The following is a 12,424-nucleotide window of genomic DNA, read 5'->3' as shown; positions in this document are numbered from 1 at the left end:
ATTTTCTATAAGTTTTAAGGTTATAGATCTCCTTTTGATGACCGGAATGAGTATTATATCCGCGTCTGCTGCTTGCATGGTAGCATCAGCATCTGCGAGTTCAGTTGCTAATCTAACTGCCTCTCTTTCATCATCACTCTCTGCCATTTTACCGACAGGATGGTATTATGTTTGTTTGCAGATCAGGTTTCTTTATGGAAACAAAGATTAGATGCACAATATTTTGGAACTGTGTATCCTTCAACGTTGACTATACCAAGAACCATACATAGGAGTTCCCTCCTGCGAGGTTTTGGAGGATATAACCTTTCACCCACTCCAGACGTCTTTGGAGTATTTGGGAAAAGGGGTCTGAGTGAGAAAGCACGACTGAGTTACTCTATATGTCTTACGTTAGTTTTATCGCCCTTTCCAAACACGTTTGGCGCCATGTAGTGTAGCTCCTATTTTCCCAATAGGCTCTGCGCATTGGAATAGTACCTACAGCAGTAAAGGCCTAGGCCAGACGTTAACTAGGTCTACTACTGTCGATACTAGACTTAATTTTTGGGTTTGCCAGCTAAGCTCAGAGTTCGCTAGAAACTTTCTCGAATGTTCAAGGAAGGATTAACTTCCCTGATTAGACAAGAAGGGATTTAGTTTCTGACAACCATAGAACATGACAACTTTGCTCTCCCCTAATCAAGAGTCAATCTCGAGAGTCGTGTGAGCACAAGGCAATTATTTTACTCAGTCAGTACGTGCATTCTTAGTCTCATCAGAATGTAGAGAAAAGGAAGAGACGGGCGTGTTCAATAAAAAGGTGTTATTTATTGATCAGTCTCTTTTCTCGTACAAGAGAAATGGATCGATATTATTGCAATACTTATAGTTAAGTAAAGTGCATACATTAAAAGCAATAGTATAAAATAATACTGTAAAAACATTGATATGGTTTCTGAGCCATATGATGTTTAAAATGATTAAAATATATTTACATACACATATACATTTGACTAAACGTACTTAACTGGTGTTTCTAAATACGCCTACCCCGTGTACCTGACCTAAGTCTAATGCGTGGGCGGGAATAGAAAGTTACAGTTTAAGTTAAGTTTGTTTTTGCCGAGTGAATAACTAAGGAATTCTCTGTGAGGGGTTATTCAGTTCTGTACCTGGAAGTTAGGATGAATGAGGAATGGTATCTCTTTCTCTGCTCTCGATATTCCAGGCTGCCTGCGAGGGCTGCCCAGAAACGCCGGTGCTGGGTCTCTCGGCTTGAGATAGCAGCGCGTCTCTCAGCGCGTCAGGAAGGCGGGGCTGCTGCCAGCGGGGTCTGCTTCTGCTCTCAGCTTCGGCAAGTATGGCTGCTCCGTCTTGTCACCACGCGTGTGTTTGCATAGGGCAAGGACGGCAATATTTATACCTTAAAGGTGCCGAGATTGACGTAAGGATGGACATAGATACGTCAATAAAGATGTCATACGACTTGCTCGTTAGCACATTCTTTACTAAAGTTCTCTGTGAAATCAAAACAATGGCCGCACGGATTTTCCAGGTTGTCATAGGTTTGATTTGTTATGAGAACGTCATATGCCTTATCAGGGGCTGGAGGAATGTCGCTTGTCTAATTAGATCTCAAGCGTTATGACCTAATCAGATAACACGTTCCTGTGCCGTAGTGTGACTGCGTCAGATAACGGTATCTGCATCATGGGGGTTTTCTTGCCTCATGGGCTGACTGTTAGTTAACTTGATAGTTAGTTTAACCAGAATAGGGTCAGGAATAGGGGGACTGATTCAGAACCTATAGAAATACACGACAATAGGATGGGTCTTTCATACCACAAGACATATATATCTTAATGGGTGACACAACATTTGAAGAAAGCTTACGCACAACCAAAAATATTTGCTAAAATCATCACTATGTTACTGAAATAGTCCGTACGGATTTAGACACAAACTATTTAGTTAAAGAGATAAGCTTAGATACATTGAATGTAAAAGACCTTAACTTCTATGTAAAAAGGTATAGAGTTCACCCATACTTGCGATGGCACAGAGTAGACTGCACCTTACCAGGAAAACGCATCTGACTGATGCAGTAAAATGTAAAGTACATACAAAAAGAGGGAGCAGTTGTTTTCTTCAATATACTCATCCAAGGCAAGAGGAGTGTCAGGCACTAATCCAGAGCAGACCGATGAGAAAAGCATATTCATTTACAGTCTTTTAGATGCCAGAGATATGCCTTGTTAATCTGTTTGCACCTAATTTAGATGCGAGAAACTTCTATTAGAAACTGCTAGAAATAGTAAGAAGCCTTTATTGATATTCCAATAGCATGGGCTGAGGAATGTAAATGTATAATATATGGTAATATTGACAGGCATCTGCCTAGGTTGCTCACGAAAACGGCCGCAGTGGGAGCACTCATTGAGGTCATGGCTAGAACTTAGTGCACTGATATATGGAGAGTATTACATCCTGCAACCAAAGAGTATTAATGCTATTCAGCGACTCATAACACATATGGAAGACTTGGTTGCATACTAGCCTCACAGGGGCTGGCTGTAAAAATTCAGAAGAACCAGTAGCTAAACAGATACCTCTCTGATCATTCTCTTCTCATGGTTGAGTATAACAACATTCTTGTTTGGACGTGAAATCTGATTTGGGAGACAGGTCCTAAGGGACACAATCGCAAATCTATGCAGATTTGCAGATGTATATATTGAGGGAAACTGGGGATCCATAGCTACTAGGGCAAATGAGTGGGAGGCACTAAAGGTGGTTTTGAGTGGATTGCATGAGTAGGATGTACGAAATCAGACAACTAGAGTGCTGCTTGCCTCATTAAAAGGACAAGGTAACTCATCTCCCAAAAACCTGGGACATCGTGGACATGTTCACTCTTAAAAAAGTTAGAGAGAAATTACACAGAGAGGGAAATAAGTACAGCAACTTCTGGCCTGGCTCCTGAAGAGGAAAGGTTGCTCTCTCTTATTCTGACACTAGATAGAGCAGACGGGTGTTGGGTGGTGATGCAGGCTGATGTCAATGAAGTTAAACGCAAATATATAGAACATTTATACAAGCAACCTATTCAATATTTAGGGCCAGGGATCAGGTTAACACCAGTCAAGAATCCAAACGCCCCAGGTTCAAATGGGCCCCTCTCAATGAAGAATGTGGGCATTAAAATGTCAAACAAGGCCGTAGCAAATAGATTGCTGTGGGTAACCGGATCGCTGGTGCATGAGTGACAACTTCTGTTTTATACTAGGGCAGGGTACTCTTCTGAATCTCAGAAGATCAAATCATGTGATACATACCACTCAACCTTCTAAGACAGACGGTGCCCAGTGGTGCTAGATCCTGAAAAAATGTTTGACACCTAATTTGCAATTTATACTGCCCACACTTGGAATAGATTTGGCCTGGCGTTTTGGGTTAGGTTAAGTTATCTTATGCAAATCCAGTGGCCCAGGTGAAATCTGGAGGGATAGTATCAGATTTGTGGACGATACAAGAGGGTTATAGGCAGGGCAGACACTAAGGCATTGGGAGAAAAGGTAGGTTACTGTTGGATGTGGTGATGGATGTGGCCCTCTGCCCGGAGTGCTCCCAACTGCAATGGTGTCTGGATCCCTGGTTTTGATTTCTGTTGTCATGGGCGAACATAGATCATTCGTGTATGCCACGACATAGGTTTGTCTCATGGATTGCAGGCTTTTTGGACGGAGAGGATAAACACATTACCCTCAGAGTGGTGAAAGGGTACTACCTTTGCCAGGAGTTAATCAGCATGATAGTGTAGTGATCAATAGAAGCGAAAAGGCATTTTTACCTGTGTCACTACAGTGAGGCCTACTGGCTCACTCATGTAAAGGTCCACTGCTGTGTGCTTAACTCACCCTTGGCCTAGATCAGGTTAGCAGGTAGTGCTGCACAGTGCATGTGTATTATATGCATGTTATGCGTGCCCGTGAATAGTACACTACATGAAAAGATGTGGTGCTGTGCAGAGTGTTTGTGTTATATGCATATGCTGGATGCATATGTGCCTGTGAAGGGTAAACTGCATGGAAGATTCTGGGTTCCATTTTGGGAGACCCAGGGCTGACTGGAGGAGCATTGAGGTGATGGAGGAATATCCCCCAGACAGATGTGTGGATTGCTGCATTTCTGTGAGCTGGGCTTGACACACTGTAGTAAGGGAGAGCCAGGTTCTTAGTATACTTGAAAGGGTGGTTTTTGATTCAGAGTGAGGTCGCAGGAAAGGGGCCTGGTCGTATCTTTGGAAGGAGATGGGGCTGATAAGAGGATCAAAGGGTAGGTCTGAGGCCCTGGGGTAACTGTTTGATACACATATCACTGTGCCTTGACATCCAAGTGTAAACCTCTAGTCACTCTAATGGTCAGTGTTGTGTCAGAGTTGGAGTTGCTACTGCTGTGACAGACTGCTTTTTGGAGGAAGGGCAGGGCAGAAGAAAGGGCACTTCAAAAATCACCTTTGGTGTATGGAAATGGACAATATGACGAGGAGCTAAAGGCCCCCTGAAACTGTCAACTGTCAAGCGGCCAGTCAGGGTGTGCAAGGTGGAAAAGCTTTGAAAGACTTCTCCCTGTGACCAGGAATGGAGGCTAAGGCCTGCCAATCTCCCAGCTGGGTGAGGGGACATCACACAGGGAAACCAAGACCACCTGCCCCTCAAGCCAGGAGCACCAGTGCATGCCAAGACTAGTGTACCCCGTGAGGAAGAGGAGAGCCTTGAAAGGAGCGAGGTCTAGTGGGAGATCCTGTCAATTGCAATTCTGAAGCAAGGTGTGAGAAGATGGCTTCTGCACCGATCAGGTCGAACCCCATGTGCAGAAGGATGTTTGCAGCCCCATAGGCCGTCAAGATTACTGCTGTGCCAATCGGGCCACAGCCTGTGTGCGGTGTGACGTCAGCTATCCCCTATGCCAGGTGGGACCGCCGTGAAGATTAGTGCAATGTCCTTCGGGCCATAGCCTGTGTGGGGAGTGAAGTCGGTGAGCCTATATTCTAGATGGGGCTGCCATGCCACTCGGGCCATAGCCTGTGTGAAATGTGAGGACAATGACGACGCATGCCAGGTGGGGCCACCTAGAAAAAAAGTGGTCTGCTTGACCCAGGCTACCGCAGACAGTCAAGTGCTGAAAGGGTACATAGTAGGTCGGGTCCTGGGACATCAGGAGTAAAAGTCATCAAACCCAGGGTTGGGCCCATGAGCTTCCTCTTGCCCCATGGATCTCTGAACGGGGTTCTGACAGTGACTTAAAACACATAGCATTGATGTATGCTGACGAGACACTGGTGTACCTATAAGCGACAACCTCAGTTCCCATATTGGTACAGAAACTGGAAAGTTTTGGCAAACCTGTGGGCTGCATATTAACAAGCAAAAGATTGTGCTATTCCCTCTGGAAAGAATGTCACAAAAAGGCCCTTGAAGAGCTCACTAGCAGAAAACTGCAATGGGAAATGGATGGATTTCGATATTTAAGAATGCAGATATCACACTCTGAATATTTACTTTTCTTGTGAAAAGTAAATATTCACACAATATGGGCAGATTTCTCCACAAATTTAGTGGAAATAATTCTGGAATTAATTTCCTATTTCTTTCATGTGTACACATGCAATAGCAACAATCATTTGCAATGAAATAGTTCTTGCACTGGTGAAAGTTGAGCTATTGGAGTTGCAAATGCAAACGTTTTTAACCCACTCTGTCAAGAGGCTGCAGCTGCAGTTTGAGAGGGTAGGTAACTGCGGCTACAACGGAAACAAACTGGAAGATTGCAAGGTATGTGGCTTAAAACCTGATTACATAATGCAAGGTGAAAAGGCTGCAATTAAAAGCATGTGAATGTAGAAATATGGTATAGGAATAGGAGTTAGGAATGCTGCAGTTACGGTGCTTTTTAATGATATATATATACATATATATATATAAAACTGGCGCCTGAGCCATGTGTGTAATGCGCAAGCATTAGGATGGGCTGGTTGTAATGAGGGGCTGAGTGCTTGTTTTCCAGGAGATGGGCGATTGCGTTTACTTTGCTTGTGCCTCCCCTGTCTCCTGGAAATAACAGGCTTAACGGTTTTGAAAATGCTGTATGAAAGTTCTAAAAAACCTAGATTTGAGTAGAGTACAATGAAAAAAAAAACCACACAGACGCTATTCTTAATTATTATTTGCGGTGTGCATGGACTTAATGTATTTTGGCATGCTGCGCACAACAATGTAAACGATGCGCAGCCGCTATTATTAAAGCTTAAGGGGGTCATGCGTTTTCGCCAAAACACAAAAATAGAATGGGTCCTTCTAATTTGTAGAAATACAGTTGTGTGAGCGGGGCACAACAAAACACGGGTGGACGCGATTTTGAAATATTATTCAAGGCATGCCGCACTTCCAAAAAACTGGGAGGAGGATGAAAGCACTAACTGGAAGGAGGATGAAAGCACAAAAAATATGAAAAATAGGATTTGTCCCACTAAAATGCCAAAAATGTGGGTTTTCTGACAAAAGTCTGCCTGATCATGAAAGCTGGGAATATGCTGATTTTAGCACCGCAAACTCTTTGTTGATACCTTTTGCAGGGAAAAAATAGATGATTTCTTCTGCAGCACTTTAAAAAAAAACTAGCAGTATTTTGGCCACTCTCCTGGTTCCCTTCAAGGGAATCCACAAACCCAGGGTACCTTTTGAATACTCAAGATGTTGGAATAAAAGGATGCAGATTTGGCGTGGATACGTTATGCGGACAAAAAGTTACAGTGGCCGAAGCGCAAACTACCCCAATTAGCCAAAAATAGGCTTAGCAAGTCGGGTGAATTGGGCTAGCAGTGAAGGGGTTAAGCGTTAATCCGTTCTTGTGCCTCCTGTTGCTTGTCACTCCTAATACCTTCACTCTCATGTCTATACTCCTTAACTCTACACTCTATTTTTAGTCCTGCTAAGCCCCTGCGATTCCTTTTTAGGTAAACTCTTCATGTTCAGTTTGTCACTGCGCACTCAAGTTTATAATTTTGTTTAAGATCTCGCATAGTGGACTGCTTAATCTATTACCTGTGTTTGAGCTTGACCACAATTACGTTTCATTATCTCCACTGATTAGTCAAAGCTTGCGACTATGTCGCAGCTGTGTCCTTATCCTATTTTATGTTGCAGCTTTTTAATCTATTCCTGTGCACTTCCAACTGGAATTGTAGAGTACTCTCACACCTTACTTAACAGTTATGTGCTTTCTTCTGAAGATCACTAGATCTGTGCAAGTACAACTTTTGAAATTCAAAAGAGGGGGAGGTAGAGGGATAAGCTAGGTCCACCCTCCTATTCTAGTGGTAGAAACAAAAAATAAGAGGTCTCGGATGCTTCACCATCCGGTCTCGAGGGAAGCCCAGTAGGTAACTGGCAAGGAGAGAATCTTTACAAATCATTTGCGGAACTCTCTAGCCCCTCGATCTGATCATGAGGCTCAGTGTAGCCTTTTGAAACATATCTACTGAACATTAATATATGTCACATGTATATGGTTTCTATTAATGCTCATTACCTGGCATTGTGTGATTAATTTTTCACTGCACTTTGGAGTGGTACACACAGGGCTGGTCCCTGTGGTGTCCTGAGGAAGAGCTAGGGGGTAAGCTCGAAACATGTTGGCACTCTGCTAGGACTCCTGACTCGTTACTAACCAGGCAGACCTAGAGACCCACCCCACTTTCAATATATCAACTAGGAGCAAGAATAAAGTAATTTCGCCCACTAGTTAGGTATTTTTAAATCACTCCACTCCACATACACCACCGCACCACACATAGTTCCTCACTATAAGTGCGCCTACATATTTTCGCAAGTAGTAGCACGCCTTAACCCGCAGCGTGTTATGATGAAGCATGTCACCGTGAGGAAGCTCCGGTGAGTAAGGGGACTCAAGAAAGGACATTTTTCCTTTTAAGATTATATCTATCACTGATGAAAATCTACTAGGTTCCTTATCCGTGACCTCGGATTTTTTGTTTCTACCAAGTACAACTTTCTACAGGAATGGGCGCTGCGAATGTAACTGAATGGGAAGCAATTCAATATAGCTACAGTAAATTAATCTTACTAAACTGCAGATCCAGGGCATTCATTTGCAAGAGATCAACACTGGCAGATAGGAGGTCCTACTCATTCATTGTATTTAATTCCCTAAAACTGGGTAATCCAGGTGGGAAAAGTGGTTCCAGATGATGTTTGGCGCAGGTCTGTAGTGCATTATGACCACTGCTGTGCTGAACTGTGGCCCTAAATGAGGTTTTTGTAACAAATTTTGCGGCTAGTCTCTTTATGAGGTGGTCGGTGTAACAATGGGAACTTTTGAAACCAACCGTTACCTTTAATGAGATCTTGTCAGAAATATTTTTTTCCAGCACAGACTTGTTCTTCTAGGCACAGGCTAACACACGATGGACCGCAGCGGTTATCTCTGCACAGCTGCTCACTCTACTGAGCCCATATTAAATCATGGACATAATATTTATATAGACGTGATTGTTCCTACACAAGCGTGTGCACATACACAGGCACTTGCACTCGGGTGCAGTTACAAACGTTCTGCCTCCGCGATCCCCCGTGTCATCAGCATCAACTAGAAGTTGTTCACTGCACTGGACAATTTTACTTTCAATACATTCATGAAAAAAGTGTAGTCTACGTAATGCGAAGGTTAGAGTATAGTATATGATTAATAAATGTATAGTCAATACCAGTACCAATATCATGAAACTCTTTCTAAAGCTCATCAAGCAAAGTTAAATTATCCCACTAATATATGTTTGCTCTAAATTGATAGGTCATCTTTTATCATTGACAACACCGGTCCCACAATTCCGGATAACACGTTGATTTAATCGCTACACCACAGCTCACCACACTTCCTAACGGCCATCCATATTTTCAAACAATCCCACAGCTGCTTTCAAATGATAAATCATTCTTTCTTTCTACTTAAATGACACATATTCTGCAATGTGGTTGACACATAGGGGTCGATTCCGATCCGGTAAAATCCCCGTCCGTACGAATCGTATCCGGAGCCGTTTCCGTACGACTCGTACGGACGCCGTACGACCGGACGATTCCGATCGGCCGACCCGGACGCGATTCGTACGGTACACTTCGATTCGTACGGAAAAGCGCACGATCACCTACACACCGTACGGCGCGTACCCCCCATGATCGCAGGGGTACGCGCCGTACCCCTGTGATCATGCGGGGTACATGCCGTACACCCAGCGTACATGGGGTACGTGCCGTACACCCACCGTACATGGGGTACGGTGCGTACCCCATGTACGGTGGGTGTACCGCACGTACCCCGCATGATCACAGGGGTACGGCGCGTACCCCTGCGATCATGGGTGGTACGTGCCGTACCCGGGGGTGGCGTTCCGTACCTGTTTCGGCGCGAACTCTGCGTTTACGACTGTTTTCGGCTCCCGTAGGAAAAGGGTCGTACGGCGCGTACCCGACACGAATCGTACTTGCTGGGTCGTAAAAACCAGCCGCGAACCGTAGTGATGTCGCGTACAGCCGGTTCCGAGTGAAACTCGTACGGAGATTTGAGTCGTACGGAGTCCTGTACGACTCGTACGGAGTTTGGCACCTGGTACGGATCGTACTTCGTCGTACGTACGGGACGTCTACGGGTACGATTCGTATGGGGAAAAAACTCTCCGTACGACGATTCGGAGCGCATTTTACCGGATCGGAATCGACCCCATAATTGACACTGAGCATCAAGATGGATTAAGCAGGTTAAACAATGTATGCTACTGACATGTATGTGTTCTGTAGTCCAGTTTGAATCCCGACACAGAGAATTCAAAATACCATCTTTCAGAGGTCGACACATTGAGTAACATTACGTTAGGGAATAATAACAGCAATTAATTATGTTTGTATGTGAAAAAAGATCCCCTACAAAAAAAGAAAAACTACAAATATAAAGCGTTAAAAACGTTGCACCAAAAATGTCATGGCTAACATATATTTCCATTTTTTTTTTTACAGAGGTAGAAGTCTAAATCTATACCATGTGATTGTTTTTTTTGTTTTTTTAGACTCCGATTATTGGCATTTATCAGCGTGGTACACGCAGCACACCAACAGAAGCAACACAGGACCAGCAAGCGGGCAAGTTTTACACCAAAGAGAAAGATTCCCCAAACTCTCCCTCACCCCCCACCATGTCATTGTTTTTGGCACCCTTTTCCCTTCGGTGTCTTTTACTTTTCAATCAGTCTGATCTTCTGCTCTGTGTGCCATTTTTTAATATCTGAAGGGGAGATACTCCTAGTTTCTACCTTCTATTGACCATCCTAATGCATTAAGGTTTTCTCTCTCTCTCTCTCTCTCCAGGTACACTACTCTCTCGCTTATTTGTCCTACCTCTTTTCCTCTCTGATTTTTTAGGTCAGGCTTGATAGCGCAATTAACTGCGAAACCTACTGTTACAGATATTTTAATATATACATGGAAGGGGCTTTAGCTCTGCCCAGAAGAGTACTGTTTGGTGTATCACTACGCTGCTTGAATGTCTATGTAAGAGGGACTATTTTACATTTCAAAAGTACACTTGCTTATCACATAAGTTCTTTTTGGCATAAAAGTATTGTATACAGAACGTAAGCACTTTTTGTCACTGCTAAGGGCTTTTTAAAAATGTTTTAGGCAGACTAAAATTGCAAGCACAACATATTGCCTTTGCCATTGCTTGTTTTGCTGTGACCTACTTGCTCCATTTGCCGTTTTCAATATCCAATCACATTCGCTACCATGACCCATGTCTGCTTTGCTCTCCACTTCTGTATCTTCCTTCTTTACGCTCATTTTTTACAGAACTGTTGCACTTTCTTCATCCAGCACAGTACGCCGTTCTCCTGCTTTTGGGCTATTTGAAATGTTTTGACCTTTCCAAGTGGATTTTATTTATATTTTTAAAACAAATGAGCATTTTAAAAATACTTTACACTGTTTCCCAATATATAACTTTGTTATTTTTTTGTTAGCTTAATAATTGTTAACTTTTTTGATACACTGTTGTAGCACACATTTTTTAGTCTACTTTTTTGCTATAAACCATATGTACTGTGCTAAACAACTGAAAAATTGTTAAATACAAAAACGATGGGGTTGTCTGTGGCTCTCTTACTATGGATAAACTCGGGATATACTTTGGTGGAGGAACTTTAAAACAAAAGTGTTTCTTACAAGATGAGGAAAAATAATTTGCTGAAGAGTGATTGTTGACTCTAGGTAATATTTATGTTTGTCACTCACAAAGGTGTCAGCAACATTTTAACTATTCTTAGACTTAAATCACTGATGATACAGTACAAAAACATTTTAAGGCCATGCTACTCGGCAAAGCACTTCGGCAGAGAGACACCACCTGTCCAACTCGTATCAATGCTGCAGATGCCAAGATGTTGGAGAGGGTAAAAGTGGGCAAATACTTGTTAGTAAAAGCAGCATGGGAAGATATACTGTACAATGAACTTTCAAGTATATACATATTACTATTCGCACTGTCAAACCAGGCAGCATGCTGATGACTGCTTACCATACAACCATACTGCAAAGCAAGTTTGTTTAGGTTGTCTTCTTCTGTGATCTCTCGCTCCAGAAGCATCACATCTCCAGGTCGATGTTTGGAGTTTTTCGGCCTTTGCTGATCTTTGACTCTGGCTCGCAGCTCCATGACATCAAATTCTTCTTCGGATGAGTCTTCTGAATCAGACTTGTTATTTCTGAACATATAAACATGGCTGCCTTGGGCCGCATGGACACTAACCGGGGCCTGGAAGGTTTGGGCTGACACTTCTTTCAGCCTCATTTTTCATGTGAACACCTGCAAGGGACAATCCGAATTAATATGATGTATTATGTTATACAGCGATATAAGAATAAGGCCTTTTTACTTTTCAGAGGTTTCATGATGTGTTATGGATGCCTTAGAGGTTAATAATTAAGCTGAAGGTTTCAATGTATGGCTGCTAGATAAACCACTGGAACCCCACCTCTGCCACTTAAATACAGACAGTGCTGACCTTGTAGTGTCACACTCATTTTACCATTTAACTACCACTTGTAACTAAGCTCACCTATTACTTGCCCGCATATTTGTAATCTAGTTGTTTGCAACTATATATTAAACAAATTACATGAAATAATTTGACATTCATTAATAAAATGACTGGATCTAGTAACACTAACACATGCCATACAATCCTTAAAGAACGAAGAAAGATACAACTATGCAAGAGCTACAATTAGTAATAATTGTGCATGCGTGAATAATATAAAATTTAAACAATGAAACGCTGTCATAGCACAGGTGAAATCAAGATCAACGAGTTATT

The 12,424-nt window shown here is 42.8% G+C and overlaps 1 protein-coding gene across 2 annotated transcripts in view; it reads right to left on the bottom strand.

Moving 5' to 3' along the window:
• The window catches only part of LYSMD4 (LysM domain containing 4), a 96,068-nt gene that overhangs the window by 69,735 nt on the left and 13,909 nt on the right, over positions 1-12,424 (bottom strand). For both annotated transcript variants that reach the window (XM_078683114.1, XM_078683115.1), the window contains exon 2: positions 11,626-11,913. In XM_078683114.1, coding sequence (XP_078539240.1) covers positions 11,626-11,898 — 273 coding nt within the window. In that variant the 5' untranslated portion in view covers positions 11,899-11,913. The remainder of the gene's footprint in view (positions 1-11,625; positions 11,914-12,424) is intronic.

Source organism: Lissotriton helveticus, chromosome 3_1, assembly GCF_964261635.1.
Source record: "Lissotriton helveticus chromosome 3_1, aLisHel1.1, whole genome shotgun sequence".
NCBI classification, from domain to species: domain Eukaryota; kingdom Metazoa; phylum Chordata; class Amphibia; order Caudata; family Salamandridae; genus Lissotriton; species Lissotriton helveticus.
Note: the sequence above shows the minus strand (reverse complement) of the source record. Positions and strands in the feature narration are given on the sequence as shown.